General features: G+C 42.5%; 3 protein-coding genes and 2 long non-coding RNA genes across 6 annotated transcripts in view; 2 read left to right on the top strand and 3 right to left on the bottom strand.

The window, feature by feature from the left end:
* LOC309437035 overlaps positions 1 to 26,630 on the bottom strand; it is a 168,123-nt gene that overhangs the window by 54,573 nt on the left and 86,920 nt on the right. The gene's annotated exons all lie outside the window — the stretch shown is intronic.
* Positions 152 to 2,681, bottom strand: MRPL32 (mitochondrial ribosomal protein L32). The gene is made up of 3 exons (XM_082045196.1): positions 2,513 to 2,681; positions 1,598 to 1,779; positions 152 to 801 (listed from the first exon to the last, which is right to left on the bottom strand). The coding sequence occupies exons 1-3, from the start codon at positions 2,637 to 2,639 to the stop codon at positions 547 to 549; spliced, it is 564 nt and encodes a 187-aa protein (XP_081901322.1). The 5' UTR covers positions 2,640 to 2,681; the 3' UTR covers positions 152 to 546.
* PSMA2 (proteasome 20S subunit alpha 2) lies at positions 2,950 to 9,255 on the top strand. The gene is made up of 8 exons (XM_082047155.1): positions 2,950 to 3,066; positions 5,233 to 5,309; positions 5,899 to 6,031; positions 6,475 to 6,597; positions 6,987 to 7,068; positions 8,176 to 8,249; positions 8,709 to 8,766; positions 8,849 to 9,255. Exons 1-8 carry the CDS (start codon positions 3,026 to 3,028, stop codon positions 8,963 to 8,965), a joined length of 705 nt encoding a protein of 234 aa, XP_081903281.1. The 5' UTR covers positions 2,950 to 3,025; the 3' UTR covers positions 8,966 to 9,255.
* LOC309436416 lies at positions 12,610 to 13,830 on the bottom strand. The gene is made up of 2 exons (XR_014183337.1): positions 13,720 to 13,830; positions 12,610 to 12,865 (listed from the first exon to the last, which is right to left on the bottom strand). It is a non-coding gene; the product is annotated as an uncharacterized lncRNA (long non-coding RNA).
* On the top strand, positions 13,919 to 17,483 carry LOC309436415 (UPF0415 protein C7orf25 homolog). Of its 2 annotated transcripts, none has more exons than XM_082045578.1 (2): positions 13,919 to 14,057; positions 15,909 to 17,483. In XM_082045578.1, exon 2 carries the CDS (start codon positions 15,925 to 15,927, stop codon positions 17,191 to 17,193), a length of 1,269 nt encoding a protein of 422 aa, XP_081901704.1. In that variant the 5' UTR covers positions 13,919 to 14,057; positions 15,909 to 15,924; the 3' UTR covers positions 17,194 to 17,483. The 2 variants fall into 2 exon arrangements, with proteins under 2 accessions (XP_081901704.1, XP_081901703.1); XM_082045577.1 differs by lacking the exon at positions 13,919 to 14,057 and adding an exon at positions 14,686 to 14,932.

The raw sequence follows: 26,630 nt of genomic DNA, 5'->3' as shown, positions 1-26,630 counted from the left end.
AGATCCAGGCAGATTCTGTTAAGAGCCATGTAAATAACCAGATGACTGTGTCTTTCCTTGTAAATATCCTCTGTATCTAATCAACATTGGTTTCAGAAATGGCATTGTTTCTTTGTTTGTCTTCCAAAAGAGAAGCAGCAAAAACCAGAAAGCAGATTTTCCTAGGAAACTTTAACATGCTTTATTTAACATGTGAATGTTTTCCCTTTGTTAAAAAAAAAAAAAAGTTATTTACAAAACCAGCATAGCACATTAACATAAAAGTTATTCAGCGTACTGTACACAGATGTCCAAACCCAAGGTAGATCCTGATTTCTCTCTAATTCTTGACTGCTATGATGTATCACTGAGCAGCATTTCCCACTGCACGCTACAGAAAAAGCACCTGACTGCAACACCGCATGGTATGACACACAATTAAAGAATTCCCAAAAGTTCACAGGTTTTCCATATCAACGTTGAGTGAACAAAACAAGCAAAACATTCTTGAAAAACATGATCTTTCTTGCTGTGGTAACTGGTTTTGTGAGCATTAGTTCTATAGCTTCAATTTTGAACAAACCAAGATGGACGTTTCCTGGCTCTTTCAATGATTCGCTTGCCCTTGTCATTTTCTGTGGGCTTTTCTCCATCATAAAGGACGACAGTCTCTACAGTAGGAGTATTAAATGGTCCTCCCTCCTTTTTCCGTATTTCTAGACGTATCAGTTGAGTTTCTGCTTTGACCTTTGCATAACAATAGCCACAAAGGACATGTTTCTGTTTCAGGTTTCCACACTCAGGGCAAACATCTATGTTCCTCTGAAAAACAGTGAAAAATAGTAAATTTTCTGATTTGAACAATAACAACAAAAGAAACAGAGAACAATAACAAATTACTAAAAAGGTTAAACGAAATGGCATACAAATTCAACTGCCTCTTCAAAACTTATTGATCTATGTATCCTACGATGTACTGCTACATCAAATGCCTTCTACTAAAAACAGCCTATGAAGTCAATACCTAAATCATTATGCCTGTTGATGGTTAGAAGACTGAAGACCTATCAACTCAATGAGATGCACAGAAAGTATAAAGCTTTTCCATTTATACTAGCTCTTCAGCTAAAAGTCCTGTTTTGTTGTTTTGCACTTGAACTGTCACTTTTTATTTAACCACTGACTACAGTCACGCAGGATGAATGTACCTGTTACAAAGTATTTTGAAGATTGCAATGTGTTTTAAGTTTATAAACAAGTTCCAGAAAGCTTTTGGAGTCAGTATTGACCACTATAATGACTCTCTAAAACAGTGGTGTCAAACTCATTTTCAGTGGGGGCCACATCAGCCTCGCTGTTGCCTTCAAAAAGCTAAATGTAACTTTAGGACTCTGTAAATGTAACTACTACATTTGTACAGTCCTAAAATTACATTTGGCCCTTTGAAGGCAACTGAGAGGCTGATGTGGCCCCCACTGAAAATGAGTTTGACAATCCTGCCCTAAAACAAGTGAGATGAAAAACAATTTGCATAAATCTTACTCAAGCATGCGTGCTTGCCACTAGCAAAATTACTGCAGCGAATAAGGTGGCAAGCCCATAGAACTTTGGTGATTACCTTGACTTTTATAAGCTTGTTGGGATTTCTTCGCCTGCAGCGGTTCACTTCAATGGTGCGCCTCTTCTTTGGTGCCGCCATCCACAAGATGCTGTCTAAGAGGCTAGGCGCCTCGTTATTTTCTCTAGCATCGCTCGCTGACTCTGGCAGAAAAGCTGGAGCTTGGACTGCTAGTGCTGGTCCTGAATAAAAAAAAAAATAATAATAATTCCGCATCTGGAATATTGTCTCATCTGGAATATTGTGTCCAGTTCTGGGCCCCTCAGTTCCAGAAGGACAGGGAACTGCTGGAGAGAGTCCAGTGCAGAGCAACAAAGATGATGAAGGGAGTGGAGCATCTCCCTTATGAGGAAAGGCTGAGGGAGCTGGGGCTCTTCAGCTTGGAGGAGACTGAGGGGTGACCTTATTGATGTTTATAAATATGTAAAGGGTGAGTGTCACGAGGATGGAGCCAGGCTCTTCTCGGTTACAACCAATGATAAGACAAGGGGTAATGGGGTCAAGCTGGAACACAAAAGGTTCCACTTAAATATGAGAAGAAACTTCTTCTCAGTGGGGGTGACAGAGCACTGGAACAGGCTGCCCAGGGGGGTTGTGGAGTCTCCTTCTCTGCAGACATTCAAAACCCGCCTGGACACATTCCCGTGTAACCTCAACTGGGTGTTCCTGCTCCGGCAGGGGGATTGGACTGGATGATCTTTTGAGGTCCCTTCCAATCCCCGACATTCTGTGATTCTGTGAAATACGACACAGTTGCTACTGACACCCTCAAAGCGAGGAGGTAGGAGCGGCCGGCGGCGCCCCTCGCCCCGCTCCCTTTTCAGCCCCTCCCGCCGCCGTTCCACGGTACATAGGGCCCCGCAGCCCCGGTGCCGCCCTCTCCTTCAGCCCAGAGGGGAGGGGGCCGGTACCTACCCCAGGGCGGGCTCTGGCCCCCGGAGAAACCCGGCAAGAGGCCGCGCTCCAGCCGCCCCCAGCAGCGCTGGAGGAGCCCGCGAAGCCGCGGCAGCGGAGAGAAAACCATCACCAGAGCCGCCATCATCCCTCACCGCCCCGCCAAGGCCTATGGGCGATGGGAGGGCGGTCGCTGGCCCGGAGGCGCACTGGGCATGCGCACCTGCCGCCGAGCCTGCTGGGAAACCGAGTGCTCTGAGGAGGTCACTGCATAACCCGGATGGAAACCTGGACTTCATGTCCCAGCATTCCTGGCGCTACCAGGAGGGTGGGGCGGTGAGAGGCACACTCAAGGACTTCAACTCCCAGCATGCCTCGCAGCGTGCATCTTCGCCAATCATGTCCCTCGCAGGCTGCGGTCTGCTCTACCTCCTGGCCAATCAGCGTGCTAGCTGTGCCCTCGTGCAGGAAGCGGCGGGGGCGACTACGCCTGCGCAGAGGTAGCTATTGGGGAGCGGAGCGGCTTGTTCCAAGATGGCGGAGCGCGGCTACAGCTTCTCCCTCACTACGTTCAGGTGCTCCGGGGGCAGAGGCCTGTGGGCCTGGGTTTTCGGCGGACAGGCTGGAGGGGCAAGGGTGGGACGGCGCACAGCCTAGGCGGAGCGGCCTTCCGGCGGCGGGGCAGGACGGAGTGGGGACTTTGCAGAGTCATCGCGTCCCCGGCGGGTCCGGGCCTGCGATGCTGCGGGGCGGCGGTGGCCGGACCCGGGCAGAAGGGGTGGGCGTGGGGGAAGCGATGGGGGTCAGGTGGCTTCGCCTTCGGGAGCAGAGAGCTGCCGGGAGCCCCGGGGCAGTCGCCACCTCTGTGCTCTCTCGGTGCCATGAGTCAAGTCACTCTGGGGCCACCCTGGGGTCTGTCTTGTCACGGGTAGCGCCTTATAGCGAGTGCTTGCGGGAACAGCTTAGGAGACTTAGGAGCCACACAAACTTTAGGCTGAGTAGTGATTTTGTAACGCTGATATAACTGGAAATGCGTGATGGTCGTTGAACTATGGTATTTTGAGAGGATGTTTCAGAACGAGCTTTGCAGATGTGGGAATGAAAAGAAGCTTTTGAGTGAGTTTTATGTGGTGTGTTTCCCTTTATGCTGCACTTCGCAGGCCATGGTTTCCTAGCACTTCGTGTTGTGCGCAGCAGAGGTGCAGGATGGTTGCATGCACAGAATGAATGTGCTATTGGAGTGATAGCCTCTAAAGTGGTGGTCTAATACCTATCCTTAAGATTAATCCACAGAAAAGGGAATTTTTTTTTTTTGTTTTAATGAAGCTATTTAGGTATCCTGAATTATATTATATATGTGCAAAAAGAAAAACTGTAACAATCTCTCTACTGCTTTTGGTAAAGTGGCTGCTTAATGTTGGAGGAGAGTAATGCTGTGTTATTGCCAAGTAGACTACTAAAGGCTTGTTGTAGTTAAGCAAATGAAGCAGTTCTCAATCTATAACTAGGAAGAGAATCATCATATTGGATGGATGCAGCCAAACATACCTGCTTTACTCAGCTAGGTTGAACTCTTTATTAGCTGTTGGAAGTGGTTTCCTAATTAGGTTAGAAACTTTTTGTACTGTACAGAATCACTACTTGCTCTGAAATTTGAAGCCATTTGATTTTATGCTCGTGTGGAAGAGAATACAACTACTCTACCCTTTCCCTCATTCACCTTTTCCTTATACTGAGAATTATTTATTTTAGTTTTTGCTTTTAACATATTTTGCTAATGTTCTGCACGTTTTAATTGCTGGTACAGAAAAATATTGTTCTGGTTTGTTGGTATTTTGTAATGGAGGGGCTGCAATTATTACTTTGTCACCTACATTTACTCCGTGTAGAAATAACTACACTAAGTGATTATTGCTTGCTTTGTGTTTTCTAACTCCTCTAAGCACTGAGTTACATACTTTTCTGTTCTCTATCTATTAGAACAGCTGTGTCTGAAATACAGCCCAGAGAACAGATCCCATTTGCAAAATCATTTGTCCAGTGAGTGACCATCTCTGCGCTGGGGACCGAGGGTGGATCCCTCCACCCACACCCCATTATGGATGAGTTACTGTGCCAGCTTGACACCAGCTGCTCTGTTCTGATGATTCTGTGAGCGACGTGGATCATTAGAACAAAATGCAGGAATACCTGGGCGTGGAATGGGAGCTGCTTCTATCTGGTGCCATTGGCGTGAGGTGTGCTTTTCACTCAAAAAGAGCAGCAGCGTTTTGCTCGTACCTTTCAACACTGAACATCACTGCCTAGAAAACTTTTGAAAACCATGCGTATAATGCCATTTCAGTCGAAAGTCATGACATGCTCAGAAGAGTTTTCCCACTGAGTGGAAAACTTGTTTTAAATGGTGTGAAGTTGGAGAGTGGACTTGTTCCCCTTCAACCTGCATCCCAGTCACTGTTCACTGTCCAAAATGCATTAGCTTTTGCCAGGGCTGTAGGCAGGTACTGTGTGAGTGTCCCAGTAGCATTGTGCAGCAGCAAGTTTTGTGCTGAACTGGCCCAGTTCTTTTAGCAGCTGGTGTGAATCTTCAGACTGGTGAGTTTTTTTTTTAAATTCTGATTAGAATATGCTGATGCTAGGTGTAAAGAGGATTAAAAAAAACAAGTTATTGTCGGATTGCTGTGGGAGAGATTCAAGCACATCAGAATTACGTTAGGCTTATTTTACATTTTCCTTTTTAGTCCTTCTGGAAAACTTGTTCAGATTGAATATGCTTTGGCTGCAGTGGCTGCAGGAGCTCCATCAGTTGGAATTAAAGGTATGTTCAGAACATAACTACGTTAGTGATTTCCCTGATTCAGGATTCTAAGTATCATTTAAGATACCTAAAGTAGTTTGGACTGTGTAATGGGTCTTTCTTTGTCTTGCCTTCCACTACATATTTTGTTTTTCTTTCAGTGGATTTTTACATATTTAGTTTTGTATTTCCTTTTTTTTTTTCCCTACAACTACATAATTTTTATAAAGGAAGGAAGCATAGAGCTCATGCTAGGAAAAGGTGATTTTGGAGACACTCAGATGGTAGAAATAGACATCTTCATTTTTGAGTCCCTTAAGTAAATAACTTCAGCTGTGTGTCCATTTATATAGAAATTACACATGAAGTTACTTTAACTGCTCAATTATTAATATGTTCTTAGTTATCTTTAGAATGGGATTATTTAAAATGACAAACAATGTGCTGGATGGATTAATGAAAATATCTCTGTTTAATGTGATTTTATACTTGAAGGTTTTTTAAAAAAGGGAAGAGCAAAATTCTTTGCAGTCCAATAAACTTGTTCTGTGTTTTGACTGCTCTCCATAATTTTAATTTAATATATATTAAAAAAAATTGTTCTTTCCAGCTGCAAATGGAGTGGTGTTGGCAACTGAGAAGAAGCAGAAGTCCATTCTTTATGATGAAAGGAGTGTCCATAAAGTAGAACCAATTACCAAACATATAGGTTTAGTGTACAGTGGTATGGGTCCAGATTACAGGTATGAAAAGATTTTTGTTTGGTTGCCATTTAGATGCATTTTAATACAAGAAATGTAGGAAACAGAAACAGCAGTTGGCTGTTTCTTTCTAAGTGTACAAAATATTATATTGTGTTAGACTGTATATGAAGTTCACTTTAAGTTTTTTTTAATATATTCAATACCTTGTCAAATAACATTCTATCTAAAGAATTAGTAGGGAATGAACAGCACTGTAATTCAACCATAGTTTCAGTTTAAGTGTTTCAGAGCTTACTTGGTACAGATAACTCAGGACAGTCTGTGTTTTCTTGCATTGGTGTTATGCCAGGTGTATAATTCCTTATCATAGTATTTATTATGAGTTTTCAGTTCTAGTTGTAACAACTAGTTGAAATTTCTTTGATATACTGATTTTGGTGTGGTGTTTTGGTTTTTTGTTTGTGTTTTTCTGTTTGTTTTAGAGTACTTGTGCACAGAGCTCGGAAGCTGGCTCAGCAGTATTTCTTGGTTTATCATGAGCCCATTCCAACAGCTCAGCTAGTACAGAGAATTGCTTCTGTGATGCAGGAATACACGCAATCTGGGTATGTGGTTTTCTGAGTTTTGAGAAAGATTTTTGTTTAAATGTAAGGAATAACAACTACCTGGTGATAGATTTTTTTTGTGTCAGAAAGGCTATTAGTTTTTTAAATGGAGAATGCCCACAGAAAAGAGTCAGCGGTAGGACCACTGACTGTCAGTGGGTGAGATCAGGTCTTCATATGTTGCAAACAAATATGTCAGACAAGGCAGCATACTTTTGGTTTTGTATTGTTGGTTGCCTAGTCGATCCTGATCACAGCTCTGGGCTGGTGGGAAGCACTTCGGGGAAGGTTAACACACACAAAATAATTTAGTTGCCTTTGGTTTCCACTGAATAAATTTCACATATCAACTGTGATTTTTCTTTTTTTTTTTTTTTTTCCTTCTGTAGTGGTGTTCGTCCATTTGGTGTATCACTGCTAATATGTGGCTGGAATGAAGGGCGGCCCTATTTGTTTCAGTCAGATCCATCTGTAAGTATCTTACGTTTGTGAATTCTACTGCTTTTCTAAAACAACCAAAAGTTTGTGTGCTCATGAAATACTTTCAATGGTGAGAAGAAGAATGCAGAGCTAGAACGAAAGATCCCTTAAGGTAACTTCAGAAGTCAGAATGAGTCAATTTCAGTAGGTGCTTGCAGCAAGCCTGGATCACTCTGTGCTTACCTCCTCCTAAACTGCTTGAGGGATGGCAGCTGTTTTTGAGGGAGATCTCCAACTGTTTTCATGCCTTCCCACCTTGTTGGTTGTGCCAGCAAGAGTGGCATTCTGCAACAGGTACCATGAAAAAAAAAGCTGACTGCTTATCCTGCTGAAATAATTGTTTCCTAAACTGGATGGGAGTTAGGCCCAAATCTCTTGTGTTGTGACACGTAATGCATGTGCTTTAGTATTTAATGACAGTGGTTAATTTAAGTGAGTTTGTTTGCTGTGTTTGCACTGCACCTCTGAAAAACTGCCATTTGATGCATGTGTGTGTTTAACACTTCAGACAAAAAAGTGTGGTCACTGTAGTGATCACTGATAAGCTTCAGAAATTTGAATTATAAAACTACCTGATGCTCAAAGGTAAAAAGCGCAGATGCCTTGTGTAAGGCAGCTTGATTGAAGTGTGGAACTGCTGATGGTCTTCATGCCAGAGGAAAGAATAGAAGTGATGGCTAAATATCCTCTTAATAGCTAAGATAAATCAGATGGCTGGTTTGCAACAAGTTGCTTACATTACATGATCTGTAAAAAGAAGAATACATGGAGTGATCCTCAGGCAAGATCTCACTGTATTCATTTTCAAGGGCAAACATGCTATTTCTGTTTAGGGAATCCCAAATCAAGACTATGCTAATGACTTACTAAATTCATCTTTCAAAGTAGTGAGAGGTGAGGCCCCATACGGATGTTTTGTATATTTCCACAGCATATGTTTCCATATCAAGTTAGTCTGAATGTGATCCAGAATAGCTTCCTATATTCTCAGGACATTCAGTATTTTCATAATTGCTTGTGTAGTTTTTACTAAGTAATTTAATATTTAATGTTTGACTAAGTTACACAAAACATTTCAATAGATTGTTGCTTTTACAGGGAGCTTACTTTGCATGGAAAGCAACAGCAATGGGAAAAAACTATGTCAATGGGAAAACATTCCTTGAGAAAAGGTAATGTATTTGATACCTGTCTTAAAGGATAATCTGTTTGTTCCGGTTCCATGTAAAACAGCCAGATAAAAAATGCATGCTTTTAGATGAGCAGAACAAAGTTTTTAAATACTTAAAATATGATGCTTCCAGTTTACTTATTTATATATGTACAGGAAATTTGCTTTATTTAAACTCCAGATTTTGTGTTTATGGAGAATTATTTCAGTGCAATAAAGATTTATATTCAATGTATTTGCAGAAATCTTGTTCTGTACTGTGTCAATAGGAAAAGTAGTGAAATACTTTTTTTTTGTTACAAATAACAACTTCGACTGTTAATATCACAGTGCTTACAAATAATATTTGCATGAGAAATAGGAAGATTTGAGTAGTGTTTGGGTTTTTAGAGACTCTAGGATTATTAGGATTTGGAAAGGTCTTTGTCCCATGCTGAAATACATGAACTTCTGTTTACAGATACAATGAAGATTTGGAGCTTGAAGATGCCATTCATACAGCTATCTTAACACTAAAGGTTAGCAAAATGTTTAATAAATTAGTTTCTTACTGTTTTGACATCATTGATATGATGAATCAAACTGTGCTTTCTTTCATAGGAGAGCTTTGAAGGGCAGATGACAGAAGACAACATTGAAGTTGGCATCTGTAATGAAGCTGGTTTTAGGAGGCTCACTCCGACTGAGGTTAAGGACTACTTGGCTGCAATAGCCTAGTAGAAAGTGAGCAAGACTGTGTGATACACACAAAGGTCTTTTTAATTTTGGCTACTTCAATGTTTTTGTTTGCAGTTTTTGCATACTTATTTCTACATGGTTTGTCTGAGAGATTTTTTAAATATCATGCAACAGTCCTAATATTGTAATACATGGAATCTTATTACAGATAATTCTTTCCCGTGGTACATGAAATCTTTGTACGCAAAATACTGTACAAAATGTAAAGTTACAATGACAGCTTGAAAAAGGCTAAAGAATAAAATTTGAAGGCCACTGTTTTGGGGGAAGGTGTGTGTGTGTGTCTTTTTAATCATAGCTTAAAGCTGAGATTTCAATGTCTATACTGTTGAGGAAACAGTTTTCCTCATATACATATCCGCCATGATGAACTCACATTAGACCTTCTTTTGGATAACTTAAATTTTGAGTGGATGGGATAATTTTTTCACTTTGGAATGTTGTTTAAATTTTAAGTAACTTCCAAAAATGGTTTTATGTGGTGTAAAAGATCGTGTACCTCCACAAAGAAAAAGAACAGTCTTCCATTTCGGGTGTGAACTTGAGCATCTCAGTTCTGACCCTCTTGCTCTTTGTGTCTCAAGAACCTGTTTTCTATTACTTGGGTTATTTTTATGGCCCTAGAAATTGCACTTTTTCAACCCTGAAATATTGTTAGAAATAATGGAAGTAGTATCTTACTGAAAACTAAAGGCCTTTACCACCTTCAATAAAAACCAATAGGATTTACAAAGCAAAATGAGAATATGTGCTTACTTTATCCCTTGCATTGCACAAATGTATTTTCCAACTTGCAAGATAACTCTAAAGGTGCAGTAATGAAAAGAGCACTTAATTTATGCCTCACAACTTTTACAGGTGCAGAACTAGATGTTTGAATATTACTGTATGTGAGTGTATGTATCGACATATTTGTTACATGTGTAGAGTTGTTCAGGTTACAGAGAAACACAACATTTACTGCAAAAGAAACAGAATAAATATATGTTCTTTTTTCAGCAGAAATAATCTGGTCTGCAGCCATTTAAGTTACTGTTGGCAGATTTTATTTTTTTAAAGCAGTCTGACTGTTAAAACGTTGATAATGAACTGGGAGTGATAGCTGGATCACTGTCCTTGTAGATAGGGCTAAGCAAGTATGGAAGCAGCCTGACATCAAATGTCAGCCAGTTATAACTAATGAAGAAAATATAAAGTATGAGTTAGTCTGCAGAAAGTAGTGTGCCAGCGAATTGTTCTGTTCTTTCCAATGTCTGTCTTCTGATGTTTTATGTTATCTTTAGGTAAATAAGAATTTCGGAAGCATGCCATAAATGAAGTTTTATTTCCTAATGTCAGAAATAAAAGCTGTGTCCAAACAGTTCAGTAAGACTTATTCCAGATCACTGAGTATTTTACTCTGAAAACCAATCCATACTCTGATTCTTCTTCTAGAGAAAATGAACAACTAGGAACTGAAACTGGAGACTTTGCCTTTATACTGCTATATCTTCAATTTAGAATATTTATACATATTCAGGTTTCTTAATGGTATATAAATATTCAAAGGAGTTTTCTTTATGTAAGAATGCAGGTAGGCACTTCAGAAAATGGTCAGCATGAATTGCAATAGCTTAATTGCCTCCTCTATTAGAAACAGTTGATTAGCAAAGAGCACCCTATGAAGGGTAGTTGAAACCAAAGCAAGTTTCAAATAAATTATGCTATCTCACTCCCCAGATTATAACAATGGGGCAAACAGACAAATGTTTCAAAGTTTGGGGGATGTGGTTTGGTTTTATTTGTTTGTTTGGTTTTAGTAATTGAACAACTTCTATCTGTAGTATTAGATTTACAGGTGGTGAAGGGAGGTGAAAAAACAGTATCCTTCCTTTTTTTTTTTTTGGTTTAATAAATGTAGTAACTGTTCTGCACATTGTACAGAAACTATTGTGCTGTCCTTCAGATACCTGATAATTGGTATAAATGTCAAGAGGGTTTTGCCCTCTTCCCCCTGCCCTGTTAGGAAGACAGACAACTACTACCACATGGTGTGTACTTCAGAAGTGGTGCTGGTTTTACTTCATGTTGTTACAGACCAACATTGTAAATGGGTGGCAACATGAAGTTAGTACATTTGTCAGATGTTCTGAATGGCCTCTTGTACCAAGTCAGCTTTTATGAATATAAACTGTTTGAATTAGTAAAGTGATGTGTGGTTTGATTATTATTGCATGGTGGCACCTTTTGAGAACAAAGAGAAGTGTGCCTTAGGATGAGAATGCTGTCACTAGGCTGTCAAAGCACTATATATTGGTATATGGTCTTTTATGATGAAAAAGCTTCAAAATGACAATCAGTTACAACTTCCCTGTCAGAATGCTTTCCTCAGGCTGACTCTGTGAAGGATGTGTCATGGTTTCTGTGGTGATATTTAATTGCTCTATGCCTTGCGTGAAATGAGAAGGGTAGGTCTATACCATAGCCTAATGGTTTATTGTCAGTTACTCACTTTGAGCCACCAAGTTGGTAGTTAGATGGGTTTTACACCGTTAAGAACTGAGTCCTAAAGCTCCCTGATATACCTAAGCCCTACAGAAAATCAAATGCCATGGGACTTGGTGTAATTTTGAAAGAATATGCATAATATTTTGAACTCAGGCTTTATTTGCAGTATTAGATAATTTCCTTAGGGATAGGGAGATAGACCTTGATATTATGCTGTTCTAATGGGAAGGTGGTGTGATCTGGAGTGCGGGTTTTGTTTTGTTTTTTTAACTGCTTACTCCTACACTGAAGCAAATGACTGCATGTCTAGAATAGTATCTAAACTTATCTAGTATTTAAAGGGAACCTTTAAACTACAGGGAGCTAATTGGCATCTCTTTCCATTCTAAATCCCTGGAATTGAAGAAAAAGTAACTTGAATTTGGGGATGTATTTCTCAAATCACTTCAGGAGTGAGAAATACTAGTGCAATGGAGTAGCAAATTATATGGTGGTTGTGGTCATTTTCAAAAAGTGCAATTAGCTTTGTTTATATTTTTAAAACAACTCACTGCATAAAGTGAGGTCAAGGGGGAATAAAGTGGACAAACACTGTTCATTTGTGAGAAATGACAAATTACAAGCTTGATTAATTAAGCTGACCATGAAGTATGATTTTTCTTCATTTATCCTGTTCCTAATACAGTCACTTGAAAGAAGAGATGCTGGTCACTTGAAGTAGGTAATGTTCTTTGATTTACATGTCCTGGAAGATGATCTGCTGTAAGGAACCCGGGATATTGTGACACCAACAAGAACAAAGAATTTCCTTGGGCTTTATTTAACTGGTAGGATCAGTACCTAGGAAAGTAGGGTCCTTCTACATGCTGTGAGGCTATTACTTGAAGTAGCTTTCAATGTGATAGAGGATACAGGCATAGTAAGGCCTTTACAATTCACTTGGGCTTTACAATTCACTTGGCTTTGTAGCACCTTGTGAAATTGAGGTGAGTTGAACCTGAGTGGACACCAGGTGCCCACCAAAGCTGCTCTGTCACTCCCCTCCTCACCTGGACAGGGGAGAGAAAATATAGAGTGAAAGGCTCATGGGTTGAGATAAGCACAGGGAGAGATTACTCACCAATTGCTGTCACAGGCAAAACAGAAATTAAATTTATTACCAATTAAATCAGGATAATGAGAAACAAAGCAAAATCTTAAACACCTTTCCCTCACCCTTCCCTTCCTTCCAGGATTAACTTTACTCCTGATTTTTCTGCTTTCTCCTGCTGTGTGATGTAGGGGGACAGGGAATGGGGGCTGTGGTCAGTTCATCACTCATTTCTACTGCTCCTTCCTCCTCAGGGGAGGACTCCTCACTCTCTTTCCCTTTTCCAGCACGGGGTCCTTCCCCTGAGAGACAGTTCACCATTAACTTCCCCAGCATGAGTCTTTCTTCCCATGGGCTGCTGTTCTTCATGAACTGCTCCAGGTTGGGTCCCTTCCACAGGGTGCACAGGTTCTGCCAGGAGCTTCCTCCAGTGTGGGCTTCCCACGGGGTGACAGCCTCCTCTGGGCACCCACATATTCCAGCAGGGGGTCTTCCACAGGCTGCAGGTGGATCTCTGCTCCACCATGGACTGCATGGGGACAGCCAGCCTCCCCGTGGGCTGCCAGGGAACCTCTGCTCTGGCACCTGAAGCACCTTCTCCCCCTCCTTCTTCACTGACCTTCGTGTCTACAGGGTTGTTTCTCACACACATTGACACTCCTCTCTTCTGACTGCTGCTAGTTTTGCATGTTTCCCTACTGCCCCTCGTCTTAACTGTGTTATCCCAGAAGTGCAACCACCATCACTGATGGGCTCACCCTTGGCCAGGTGTAGGTCCATCTTGGAACCATCTGGCATGGGCTCTATCAGACATGGGGGAAGCTTCTAGCAGCTTCTCACATAAGCCACCCCTGTAGCCCTCCCTGCTACCAAAACCTTTCCACACAAACTCAGTAGAGAAATCATTTAGACTAGCAGAACTATTATTCACTGTAGGAACCAGCAATTAATTTCATCACCAGTAGCAGGTGCGGAGATGGCAAATCTCTCTTACGCCACTAACAAATATTGCAGCAGCCTGGAAGGAGGCTGGAGGCTATGGGTATGTCTGCTCTGAACATGCCTGGGTAGTGCTTGGAAGCAGGCAGCAACTCAGGGCAAGCAGAGGGCACTTATATTGGGCACCAAGTAGTTTAATAAGGTGCCTTTTTATTACCTGCACTTCATGGACCAAACATCCACTGAGCCGTCGTGGTTGCTGCTACTCCGAGGTTCAAGCCCACCGCTGACTTGTCTCTGGCCTTTCTGACCCAATGCAATGTCATTGCTCCTTTAAAGGCTCTCGGGCATAAAATAAGTATTTATTTGGGGACCGCGCTGGCTCTAACGCAGGCGCGCCGCGGATGAGAGCCAGCCCGGGGGGGGCTGAGGCGGGAGCGGCGCCTGTCCCCGCCCGGTGGCCGCGGGGGAGGTGCTGGGCCGGGCCGAGCCACGCCACGCCGGCCCGGGCTGCCTCCTGCTGCTGCCCTGGGCTGACGCTGCCGCCGCCGGGCTGTGAGTATGGGCTGCGGGCGGTGGGGGAAGGCGGCAGCGGGGGAGCGGGGCCCGGGGGCGGTGAGGCGGGCCCGGGCCTGGCGCACCCCGAGAGTGACTGGGGTGCAGGGACCCAAGTACCGCGGCAACCTGAGCCCCGGAGCTGCCGGGGAAAGTATGGCAGCCAAAGACGAGGGAAGGGGTGGCGGCCAGGGCTCCGCGGTCGCCGCCGTCGAGAGGGGCTTGGGGGCAAGCGCTGAGGGCACCCTGCCCTCACCCAACATGGCGCCGCGACCTCCCCGGCGCCGCTCTCACGTGATCCCGAAGCGGCGCTAAGGTGGCGGCGGTGGGCGGCAGAGATGGCTCTTTCCGCCGCTCCCCGCCGAGGAAAGACGCGGGTCCCGGGGGGTAGGGAAAGGGGTAGAGTGGCGCCGGTGTGTGGCTGCTGAGGAGCGGAGGGCTGCCGGGCTGGCCCTGAGGGACGCCTTCTAATGGCGGGCCCGGGGACGGTGTCCCTGGCGGGCCCGGCTGCGCATGCGCGGCGCGCTGAGGCGGGGCCGGGCGGGCCCGTGTGGCGGCAGGCGCTGGGTGAAGGGGTGCATTTTTTTCCTCAAATCGTTTTTAAGGAGTAGTTCTCCTGAGGCCTTGCGGTTGGTAGTGAGGTTGCCTGTTACTCGCCGTTTTTGTGCTGACAGAGCAGCTGGGTTTGTGGGCGTGCTCTCACTGGAAAACTTGAAATAAGCTTGGTCTCAAAGCCTGTAAAAAGGCTGTGATGGGAGGTGTCCAAGTAGATTTACTTATTGCTTCACATATAGGAGTAAATTTGAGGCTTGTTTTCAGCTGAAGCTGTGTTTGTCTTGCCCTTCAGTACCAGTTTGCTTCAACATGCAGCTTAAGTAAGAATTACAGGAGCATGTGTTTATACTTGGGAGTCAAAATGAATTAATTTCACTATTTGTAGTTGCTCTTTACCGTATGTCATAAAAACGGTATTGTTTGCCATGGTATTGAATCCTACATTTTTTGAAGCCAGCCCACATTCAGCTAAGTTATTCCAAACAGATTTTCCTCAGGAAGACATGCTAAAGCAATATGGATGTGAAGGAATAGACTTGCTGGATACAGTGCAGTAAATCTCTAGTAGAACTAGAAAACATGGAGATCTCCAGATCCTCATGGCTCTGGAATTGCAAATTGTCTGTCTTGATGCTGTGTAGTGTTGAAGCTGTTGGGGGTTGTTAGGGGCTCATGTGCAGTATAAGTTGGAAGCTGGAGAAGACAGAGCTGTGCTACCCATAATTTTAAAATATAATGGGCTGCTTCTGTGCTGTGTTAAAATATTTACTGGGAGCCGGACTTCTTAGTTTTTATGTATGTCTCTAAGCATGGTGAGTGGCTTTTATGTTTTAATGGTAACTGTAGTGAGAGGGAGAGGCAAGATTTGCTTATAGCATTAACGGGATTTCTAATTTTGCTCTGGATGGCAACTTTTGCAGATGAGCTGTGAGAGTTGAGATGTCTCTAAGTGACCAGCCCAGTAAAGGGCTCACATATCGGGGGGGTGGGGTGGGGAGGGAAGGCAGAAACCACAACTTGTAAGGTGTGTGTAGAGACTTGAATGCTGCTCTTCTCCCTTGCTGAGAACCGAGGTCTTTGGGGCTGTAGGTTGGATCCCCAGAGGTGAAGGAAAGGAATTGAACTCTTCAGTGGAACTTGTGCTGAGATTCCTGATGCTTATACTTTGCAATATTGGTAGCGGTTGCACTAAATCTGTTACAAAACTCCAGTGTATACTGTTGCAAAGACCTCTTTCTGACTGTCTTTATTCTTGACCGTGCCATAACAACCTTCTCTCTTGCTTTTACTTGATAGGAATAATGTTTCCAACATGTCTGTGCAGTCGCTGCTTTGTGAAAGAATTGCTGTTGCCAAAGAATTGATCAAGAGAGCGGAAGCCCTTTCCAAGTCCCAGAAAAGGAGAATAGAAGGTGGGGCAAAACTGTGTGGCAAACTGAAGGCTGAGCTAAACTTCTTACACAAGGTAGAGGCAGGGAAGGTGGCTGTTAAAGAATCCCATCTGCAGAGTACAAACCTTACCCATCTCCAAGCCATTATTCAGTCAGCGGAGAACCTGGACGATGTTGTCAGTGTCCTCCACGTCTTTGCTTATGAGGACAGGTTTGGAGACAAACAGACGCTGGTGGTAGATGTTGTTGCCAATGGAGGTCACACATGGGTGAAGGCGATTGGTCGGAAGGCTGAGGCCCTGCATAACATCTGGCTGGGGAGAGGCCAGTATGGTGACAAAAGTGTTATCGAGCAGGCGGAGGACTTCCTGCAAGCAAGCTGTCAGCAGCCAGTGGAGTACAGCAATCCCCACATAATCTTTGCATTCTACAATGGCGTGTCCAGTCCTGTGGCAGAGAGACTCACGGAGATGGGAATATCTGTACGAGGAGACATCGTTGCTGTGAACTTACTGGCAGAGCCATCTACTGAAAACCAGCACCTTAATGCCAGTGAATCAGATGAAGAAGGCCCCGAACTCCTGCAGGTGACCAGAGTAGACCGGGAGAATTTAGTGGCCAGCATTGCTTTTCCCACACAGATTAAAGTAAATGTGTGCAATAGAGTTAACTTGGACATCACTACCTTAATAACTTATGTCTCTGCTCTGAGCTATGGTGGCTGCTACTTCATCTTCAAAGAAAAAGTGCTAACAGAGCAAGCGGCTCAAGAAAGGAGGGAGAGAGTCCTGCCTCAGCTGGAGGAGTTCATGGAGGGGAAAGAGCTCTTTGCCTGCGAATCTGCTGTCAGAGATTTTCAGTCCATCCTGGAAACGCTGGGAGGACCTGGGGAGAAAGAACGAGCTGCGTTGCTTGTTCAAAGAATTAATGTGGTGCCAGATCAGCCATCTGACCGTGCCTTAGGACTAGTGGCTAGTTCAAAAATCAATAGCCGTTCTCTTACCATTTTTGGGACAGGAGACACCTTAAAAGCCATCACCATGACAGCAAATAGTGGTTTTGTGAGGGCAGCAGCTAACCAGGGGGTCAAGTTCAGTGTTTTTGTCCATCAGCCACGAGCATTGACAGAAAGCAAAGAACCTCTTGCCACACCTTTACCAAAGAGCTGCCCACCTGATGATGGACTATAAGTCGTTAAATGAGTTAGTCAATGAAATATTGCTGGTGCTGCTGCAGTGGAGGCATGTGGAGAAACTGAAGAATCATAATGATACATTTTTGGGGATGTATCAGTGGAAACAGCAGCTGTGGCAGTGGAAGCTTCCCCAAGGGATTGGCAATATCTTTACTCAATTCTTGCTTTTTTTGTTGAGCTGACCGTTAATTTATTCATTAAGGTAATAAGATTTCAGTGAAAATTTTTAACTGGCTTACAGTGTATTGATTGTATCTATCCATTAAAAAGTTCAGTTAATGCACAGTTGCTGTTGTACCTTTATGATTTTTGTCTTCTTCAGAGAGATTAAATTTGGCACCTTTGGATAGACTTGAGACTTGACTTCTATGGAGCTTAAATATTTCTTTCACCTATCCTATAAAACTAATTTTTTTATTGATTCAAAGGTACCTTGTGTAGAGACCTGTGCCTTTTTGGGTGTATGCTGTTTCCTGAGGACATGACTGGTAGCCATTAATAGAAACCAACTTAAGCCTTCCTTTTACTGAAAGGAACCTCTGTATGTTACACCATGTTAGACTGAATTGGGCAAAGGCTTTAAAATTACCAGAAAAATCAGCTGAAATTGCAGTTTATTGGTACTAACGTGTTGTGACTCTTGGGCCAAACTGGACAGTCAGTGGTAGGAGACCAAGGAGGTGAATCTGCTTACCTTTGGCCTTAGCCAAAGTGCAAAGTCTTGCTGGGTGCAAAACCCAGCCTGAGCCTTTGGATAACAGAATTCTCCGAAAGAGAGACAGCACCCATGTAATTTTTGACACCAGTGAGCTCTTTGTGGAGGATTCACAGTGAACTTGCATTTGGCTTTGTTGCTTGTGGATCACCAGAAACAAAGCCTCCCTGAGATCCTAGAGCATTGGCATGGTGGAGGAAGAGGTTTGTGGGGTATGTTGTTAATTGCTACTTTGCTCTATAGCAGAGAGAAGCTTTTTCACTAGTGTCATTATTGCTGGTTTTACTCAAAGTGTAGAAAAATCAACAGGGTTTTTGTGTTGTTTCATTTTTCAGGAGAGTTGTTATTTTGCAAGTCTTTCTAATATTTTTCTGTATGCTGCAATGACAGCATTTGCTGTTTGATATTCATTTGCATCAGGTTCCTAGTGGAAAATTTTGACATGTCAGAGTGAACCTCTTGGCCATGAGCTGTACATTTTATCTGGTCAGTGAAAGAGACAGCCACTAAATATTTTATAGGCTGTTGTTCAAGAAGATAGTGTTATTATGCAGCTTATAGGTTGGAAAAAGAATATTCCCTTGCCGCTTTCCACTCTGCTGTAAACTTCTTCCTACAGTTCAAAGTAGCTGCAGTGCTACCCTTAGCTGTAGTATCTACCTATTCTGTTTCCAACAGTCTGCTGTACTCCAACACTAGTGTAAAGATGCTGGCATGCCAGCAGAACCGCTCTGCATCCCTCTTCCACCTGAATACGCTTAACCTCGAGGAGCAAAAATGTGCTTTTTTGCTCTACTCTGTTCTTGCTCTGCATTTGGAGTAACCTGTTAGGAGTTGTCACCACTACCCACATGCTGTATATATTTACCTGTAACTTTTAACAATGTGGAGGGCAGCTTGTTCTTCACCTGCCCCTCATTTCTGCCGGTCACTGAGGTAGCTCATGGGGTTAAAATGGGTGGAAATGGCTTTTGTTTTTTGCTGCTTCAGCATCCAGTCTTTCACCTGCCAGTTTCACAGGTCTCCCTTAGCGAGTTGTTCTAACAAAACACCGTCTGACCCTGTGTAACAAAACCTTATGGCAGGATACATCCCCCACTGTGTCTATTAATTCTCCTAAAAGTTCTTCTGAAGCAAAGGGAGGACCAACTCAAATGAAACGATGTAAATAACGTGTTGGCTGTGCTGCAGAAATGCAAGTCTACATCTGTAGTTAACAGCACAAGCTTCTCTGTACAGGAGCTTAGGGAGACAGTGCTTTATCATGGTATGATGGATTTACCAGAGCACAACCATGCGTTTGTGAAATGTTACAGTGCTATCAATGGCTGGAAGGAAAGGTGCCTTTCTGCCATGAGAGCTCTTACTCTGGCTGCCTGTGTGATGTCTTTCTTCTGCAGTAGACGTGGGAATAGAGGTGGGAGAGGCTGTCTGTGGAGAATAAGAGCTGCCTGTCTCAAAACTGGGTTTCTGTTTGGTGCAAGAAGTCTTGAAGGAAGGTACAAGAAGCCTCCTAGTGAATAATCTATGAACAAACAACCTGCAATAAATTATTTTTGTTTGCAACTCAGAGCTTTACATGCCGGAGCCCCAACAGACATCTTACTGTTTATCAGTAATTAATCTGTTTCACAATCTTACAGGGTATACTTAAAGTGCATGATAATGGTGCACTTATGCATGATAATTAATTATGACCTTTTAAGAATTAATCCTTTGTATTGTTTACGTTACTTTTAATTTGCTTGCAGCCTTTCTACCCTGATGAGGGGGTTGAATGAGTAAATGGGAGGGAGCTGCTTCATTCCACTTCTTGCTGTGACTCAAATAAGTGGATTTCCATCATTTTCCTTGTTGTATCCCATTCAATAATCTTGAATATCCTCTCCGGCACCTTCTGAAGGGGTTTCTCCAAACCACAGATGAGAGGGCAGTGGCCTGCAATCTTATGGAATAGGTGACCCAGGGATAGCAGTGAAAAGCAGGTGGCCCTTGTATTGCCTGGATTAGAAATGGATGAGCTCTGTTTGCTGTATTTCTCTGTTTGTTCTGCTGCAGAGATACGTGGCTTGGTAGTTTTGTGTGAACACTAAAGGCAACTCTTTTTAAAATTTTACGTATCTGGAGCCCTCATGTGGTGATTTTCTTCATTTACCAGTTGTTTTTACCCATCACAGGGTTTGTTACCAAATACATTTTCTTTCTCTTACCAATTTCTACCAATCATATGAGTGATATTTTAAGAATACAGTCTATGTGCCACCATGCGCTTTGAAGGGTTTTTATTGTTATTTTGTGTGTCCCTGTTACATGGTGCCACAAAAAGCTCGAAATGTGGATGTTCTACTTTTTTTTTTTAAAAGCTATTTTAGCTTCATTGTGTTTCTGGCTTATTGGTCAAATGGAAGTGCGATGCTGGCAGACTGTAAGAATTGCTTTATGAGATGAAACCTGAAACTGCATGCTGGCTTGGAAGCAAAATGTGTCTTGATTGTAATATTTGGTGGCTTTTGTATTGCCTTCCAGGATATTGGTGATCTGCACATATAAACCAGTGTTCTGGTTTGGTGTGTTAAGAGAGCTTCTGCTTAATTTTACAAAAGGGGCATTAAACCTTGGACTTTCCTTATTTATGACTTTACGAATGAGTAAGTAGAAGACACCAAATTATATTTGAAATTAAATTGGAAAAAAAAAAAAAGGAAATCCAAGACTGCTTACCCTGTGTTCCAGTATCACACAACTGCTTTGTCTACACTAACTACACCAGGCACTCAGGGGTATAGACACAACTCACTTGCTGAAATGGATTTTGTTTGGGGTTTTTTTCATGAAATTTTTCATCATTAAGTTATTTGGCAGAGATGGATTCCTGAACTGTTTTGGAGAACCTTGTCGTTCTGGCACTTTTAATTTATTTACATTGTCTCTGTATGGTTCCATCGTTTCTGAGGAAAGCCAGCATCTCTGTTCTGTGCAGCACTCAGCCTGCCCTCTTGGCTGCAATACTAAGAATACCAAACAACAAATGCTGTGATTGATGCCAAGCATTAGAAAGCACTTGGATATTAAGAAAAAAATAGGTAAGTTGTCAATAAATTAATGTTTTTGTCTTCTACATTTTTGTTAAAAGCAAACTTATTTTTTGACACAGCTGTGTATGTTCTTTACCTACTGTTGTTCTGGCTGACAAAATTTGCAGATAAATGGCTTGTTTGTCATTGTACCTGCAAGCCATGAAAACACCCAGAGGTAGTTTGGCCTGTTGTAGCCACAGCTGTGTAAAAATGTTATTCTTTGGTAGCTTGATGGGCTAAATAGTGCTTTATATTTCAAACTGTCCCCCTGGTCTGATGGCACCTTCAGCAGACTTAAAGCAGTCTTCTGGAGCCTATATGAAAACACTTTCACAACCCTGTTCCTAGTTCCTGAAAACAGAATGCAGGCTTGGTCACAACAGTAAAAAGGGAAGAAAACACAAGCATCAGTTGCTTGAAATAACTTTGAGAGGAGACCTAGCAGAAAAATACCTGAAAATCTTTTTCGTTCAAGTGGAGCAAAGAAAGGATTTACAATTATGACAGAGCAAACAGTTGCAATGACATTCTTTATTTCGGATTATTAGGAAAGCAAAACAGCACAGGTCACCTGTTATCTAATTAACCTGGTAAAGTAAGCAAGAATTAGACAGGATTCTTGGACTGAAGGCTGTGGTTTTCCTTGTAGTTTTCCTACAAGCTGTAGTTTTAGGAACTGCTCTGCTGTCTGGCTTGCTGCAGTCACTGTTTTTGTGTTCTTTTGTGGTGAAGTCAACTCTGCAGGTATCTGTGGTTGCTGCTTTTCCATCAAGATCTAATGTTGCTGTTTATTCTAGAATAAAAAACAGAGTGAAAGTAAAACTATTACACTGAGTGACACAACTGCTTGGAATTGCAACTTTGCAAATTGTTTCCTATAAACACTGTGGAAATTAAGATTGCTCCTACATAAATGATTGTAAAGAATAAGAAAACAAAACAGGAAAACCTCCTCAAGCCTTTACTGTTGAGAAGATCCTTCTGCCCATTTAAAAGATCACCACTTATGTCTTACATAAGACATTCCTCCCTTAAATATAACAAAACCAAAACATCAAAACAAAACCCAAGGAGAATAATGAAGCTGTGTCTCTTTATTCATTAATGAGGCTGAGTGCATGATAAAGCAGCTCGCTGTGATAATGAGAAACATGGAGATACTGGGCACAGCAGTTTACACTGCAGTGTAGGTACCAAAGTCCAGGGGCTAGAGGAGTGAGTATCATGAGTGCTTGATAGTTTTTTTTTGTTGTTCTTTTTTTCCTGAGGTTCATGACATCCAGTTACTGAAGTGCTGGAGGTCTCAACACTGCACTGGTGGCAACAGTGGTGAAGGTGATAGCTTACAGCAAGCTCAGGAAACTCTACCCAAGTGCTTCTTTGTTATGGTAGTGGTAATAAGTGCTGACTGGTTTCAGGGGTCTCTCCGTTTTCTGAAGCCACACTGGACTTGATACTGTAACTTCCAGTTTTCCTAGCGCAGACATAATCCTCAATGCTGTTGAAGTGGGAGAAACAAAGGAAAATAATTTGAAAGGAAATCTTTTCAAGGGAAACACTCCCCAAAAATAAGGCAGCTGATGTGAATGGGAGTGTAAAGGAATGTGGAAGGTTAAGTTGGTGTCACATTGTCTTGCTGTCCAGACTAAAGTGTGGCAGAAGTTAGTGAGAGTGGGGAAAAGTAATTCTTTGCGCCACCTTCCATGCTCTGCGCTCTGCTGTGAGTTATGGAGAAGCTGCTGCTGGCTCTAAGGGACGAAGGGTAGAGCCTTAACTGTAACACTGTTCAAGATGAGCTATTTGGGTGATGGCACAACCTCCTTGCAGATGAGAGCTTCATATAGATGGATGACATTACAGCCTCTGCTGATTTGCAGTCAGTGAATTTCGGACTCCTCTTTGAGTTTTTCTTCTGTAGGGGATAGTTTGGCCCATCTTTACAGAACTGAGGTTCACCAGGGTGAGATGTCACTCAGGCAAACCACAGGCTTTCATAGCAATGCAACTCTACCATAAAAATATTGAGGAGGGTTTTCTTTCTTTTTATTCCCTCCCTCCCCACCCCCATTAAAAATGCATGTTATAAGCCAGTATTGACCAGTATTGACTTAATCCACAAGAGAAGCTTCTTTCACAGAGAGGGGATGTGTGACCTTCTATACAGCTGTAAAATGCACTTATCCATAATGGAACGATTTGTCTTAAGGAGTCTCACGTTCCTCTCTGTTACCAGCAATTTATTTAAGTTTTTGGAAGGAGAAGATGAGCAGAAGGTCTCAGATCTCTAGCATGCCAAAGACCCTGCCAGAAATAGACTACAAGGAGATTCAGTATTTTTTGTATGTTTTGCCCCATTAGTGCAGGAAAGGTAGGAGCACTGGAGTAAGAAAATTAAGTAAGATAACAATAATGTGGATGATAAAGAAAAAATGGGTCTTACCAGAAATTTCAGTGGTTGACTTCTGGGCTGGTTCTTTGCTTGGCTCCACACTCGGCTCAGGGGCAGATTCAGTACTTGGCTCTCCACTCAGCTCCCAAGTTGTCTGTTCTCCTTCTTGCACTCCAGTGTTCTCAACTGGTGACATGCCTTCCTCCTTCTGTGGGTCTGTGCTGTAGTCCAGGGGGAGCTCTGTGCTCAGTGGCAAGCTGGGATCTCTGCTTTCCTCCACACTTGTTGCCTCAAGCACAATGGCAACAGGGGTACCTGCAAATAAAGTTAAAGGAATTTACATGGATCAGGAGGTTGGCTTGAAAAGCCAAGTTACTTCTAGGGGTATCTGAGCCTGTACATAGTTGCTTTTATGGATCAGAGAATGCAAGCTGGAGGATGGGAAAAATAAATCTGGGAGTAAGTCCGCTCTGGAATATGAATCAGAATCACAGAATGTTTGGGGTTGGAAGGGACCTCTGGAGATCATCTAGTCCAATCCACCTGCTAAAGCAGGTTCACCTGAAGTAGATTGCACAGGAGTGTGTCTGGGCAAGTTTTGAATGTCTCCAGAGAAGGAAACTCTGCGACCTCTCTGGGCAGCCTGTTCCAGGGCTCTGGCACCCTCGAAGTTCATATTCAGATGGAACCTCCTGTGCTTAAATCTGTGCCCGTTGCTCCTCATCCTATCATTGGGCATCACTGAAAGGAGTCTGGTCACATCCACCCTTCAGATATTTGTAAGCATTGATAAGATCCCATCTCAGCCTTTTCCAGGGTGAACAGACCCAGCTCTCTCAGTCTTTCCTCATAAGAAAGATGCTCCAGGGTCCTAATCGTCTTTGTACCCTATTGCTGGACTCCCTCCAGTAAATCCTTGTCCTTTTTAAACTGGGAAGCCCAGAACAAATTGATAAAGACTGATTTTTTCAAATACGTTTTTGACTCACCTTGTGCCTTTAGCAGATCGACCAGAATCAGAGCCAGCAGCGCTGAAAGGATTGTCATCTTTTTCAGCATGGTTACCTAAAAGCCACGGTAAGCGCTAATGTTTGCAGCGGAACTTGAAGTACGTAGCTGACAGAAAGCCCTGGGTATTTAAAGGCAAGCTCATACCTCTGCACACTTTGGTATCTTCCTGAAAATAACAGGTTGCAAAATCAACATCCAAATTACACTCTCAAAATGAATTTAAGGGCTGTCAGGGATGGTAATCAGTCAGTTCCTGCCCCTTGCTACAGGGTGAGATAACCCTTACCGCAGGTAGTAAAGGACATCGGGGCAGTGGTGGCCTGAGGCTGCAGTAGCACTGCATGCCTCTGGCAATGCTGGTTTCTCAAGGCAATTGATCCTGTTGATTTTGAGTGACGATCTTCAAAAATCCTTTCATATGACACTTGACAAATTGAACGTACCTCATGGTAACAGGTGAAAGGTGAGGTGCAACCAAGAAATGTGCAGGTGGCTTCTGTGTTTTAAGGAAATAATAGCAGTGTGAAAGAGCTGTGATGTGTTGGTCAAGGCTGGATGAGCATTTCCTTGGGAAGCTTTCCTTTTTCATTCTTGAAAAGAGTGTTTGTGCATGTGTTTATCTATCTTGTGGTATCTCAGGCACTATCTCAGCCCCAAAGTGATGCATTTGAAAGGTTTGGGCAAAACCAGACAAATCTCCAGAGAGGAGCCGGTTCTTCTGTGTGATCTAATCAATAGAACATAATTGTTGTTCCAAGGGCCGTTTCTGATGTAGAAAAGATGTTCTGTTTATGTGGTTGCAGTTCCCCATGACCTTTCTCATCACCGCTCACCACTAACCTGGGAAGTGGGTCGTGGCAAGACACTGGGAGGTCGTGGCAAATGTAATAGGTCAGTTATGTTTTGGGGTCTCCTGGGGCAGCAGTGGACTTTAGGTCTGTGTGTTCAGCTCTCTGTGACGGAGATATAGAACTGTGGGCCTGATTCTGTATGTTACGTTTGTATGAGTGGAGTAATTGCTGTAACTAGCAATTCTGCCATAATTAGCAGAATTAGTTTAATGTCAAAACAATGTAAAGGAATTCAGAATCTGACTCTCTAAGATTGTGGTGGGGTTTTTTTCCCCCTCAATTTCCCTGATTTCACTTGTTTAATATTGCATAAACTTAGTTTTTCAGCACAGTGTTTCTTTCAAGTTTTTTCTACCTCTAGGCTTTGCCTGAGGCATTATTCTTCTAATGAAGCTTTTTATGGTGCAACAGAAGGATTTTATTTTGTTCTTGAAGTGAAAAAGAGAGTCTGATGTCTAAAAACACCTACAGATAGATGGCTGATACAGTGAATTTCTCCTGTGTTACTCTTAATGGTTTCAGTTGAAGGTTGATGTAAAACATCGTTTTTTCAAGTGTGAATGGAAGAATTTGTTGCCAACTCATCTATAAGAGGTAACAGCACACGCACAGATCAGAAATCTGCAGATAACTATCTGCAATGAACAAGATAGACTCAGTATAGACTAAGAACTCTGGGTTTTCATTCTTGAAAATGTTTTTCTAACACACAGTTGTTTTCATGATGTAGTGGACCTGCTCTTTGTGAAGGAAGAGCAAACAAACATGCTGCAGATTCTGTTACTCCCACTGAATTATTACTGTGCAAGGAAAGAGGAATTGTCATGTTACTCCTTCAGTGGATCTCAGATCTGTTTCTAAAGTATTTACCTTCCCTTCTCACAAGGGCCACTGAGCAGAGTTGCCCATCTTGCTCTTCCCAGATCTCTTCTGCTTATTCCGTAGTTACAGTCTTACAAATTGGAAACAGTGAATTTAAGCATTTTAAGGCAGGGTTGCAGGTTAGTTGTTTGGAAACAAAGTTAGATTAGCTGTTTTTCTCTGCTGCCAGTCATATTGTTAAGAGTTGTTGAAGAGAAATTTCAAAAAGTAGTGATCACGCAAGGGATAAACTTTGAGTAAGATTTCTTACTGTTTGTAGTGTTTTTTTTTTTTTTTTGTGTTGGGTTTTTTTTGGTTGTTTTTGTTTGTTTTTTAGGATCAGTACAGAGCCTGTCACTATGCAACTTCTTCAGTTATTTGAAATTAAATACAGTTAACATTGCTGTAAAAAATCAACAAATTGAAATAAGAGTTCTGAAGAATAAATAATGGTGAGGACAGAGGTGTGTCATAGGTTGTGTTTAGCTACATCTTTTACAATAGGCCCCAGCCAGCAAGGCAAGTTAT

The sequence above is a fragment of the Streptopelia decaocto genome, assembly GCF_964273445.1.
Source record: "Streptopelia decaocto genome assembly, chromosome: 2".
NCBI classification, from domain to species: domain Eukaryota; kingdom Metazoa; phylum Chordata; class Aves; order Columbiformes; family Columbidae; genus Streptopelia; species Streptopelia decaocto.
Note: the sequence above shows the minus strand (reverse complement) of the source record. Positions and strands in the feature narration are given on the sequence as shown.

Bases quoted from the DNA above. Each gene is read 5' to 3' on its own strand.
- MRPL32 (XM_082045196.1), bottom strand. From the start codon at position 2,639: ATGATGGCGGCTCTGGTGATGGTTTTCTCTCCGCTGCCGCGGCTTCGC. The intron at 1,780-2,512 runs GTAGGTACCGGC...TTTTTTATTCAG, and splicing joins GGGCCAGAGCCCGCCCTGGG to GACCAGCACTAGCAGTCCAA. The intron at 802-1,597 runs GTAATCACCAAA...ACTGTTTTTCAG, and splicing joins ACAAGCTTATAAAAGTCAAG to AGGAACATAGATGTTTGCCC.
- PSMA2 (XM_082047155.1), top strand. From the start codon at position 3,026: ATGGCGGAGCGCGGCTACAGCTTCTCCCTCACTACGTTCAG. The intron at 8,250-8,708 runs GTAATGTATTTG...TTCTGTTTACAG, and splicing joins AAAACATTCCTTGAGAAAAG to ATACAATGAAGATTTGGAGC. The intron at 8,767-8,848 runs GTTAGCAAAATG...TTTCTTTCATAG, and splicing joins CAGCTATCTTAACACTAAAG to GAGAGCTTTGAAGGGCAGAT.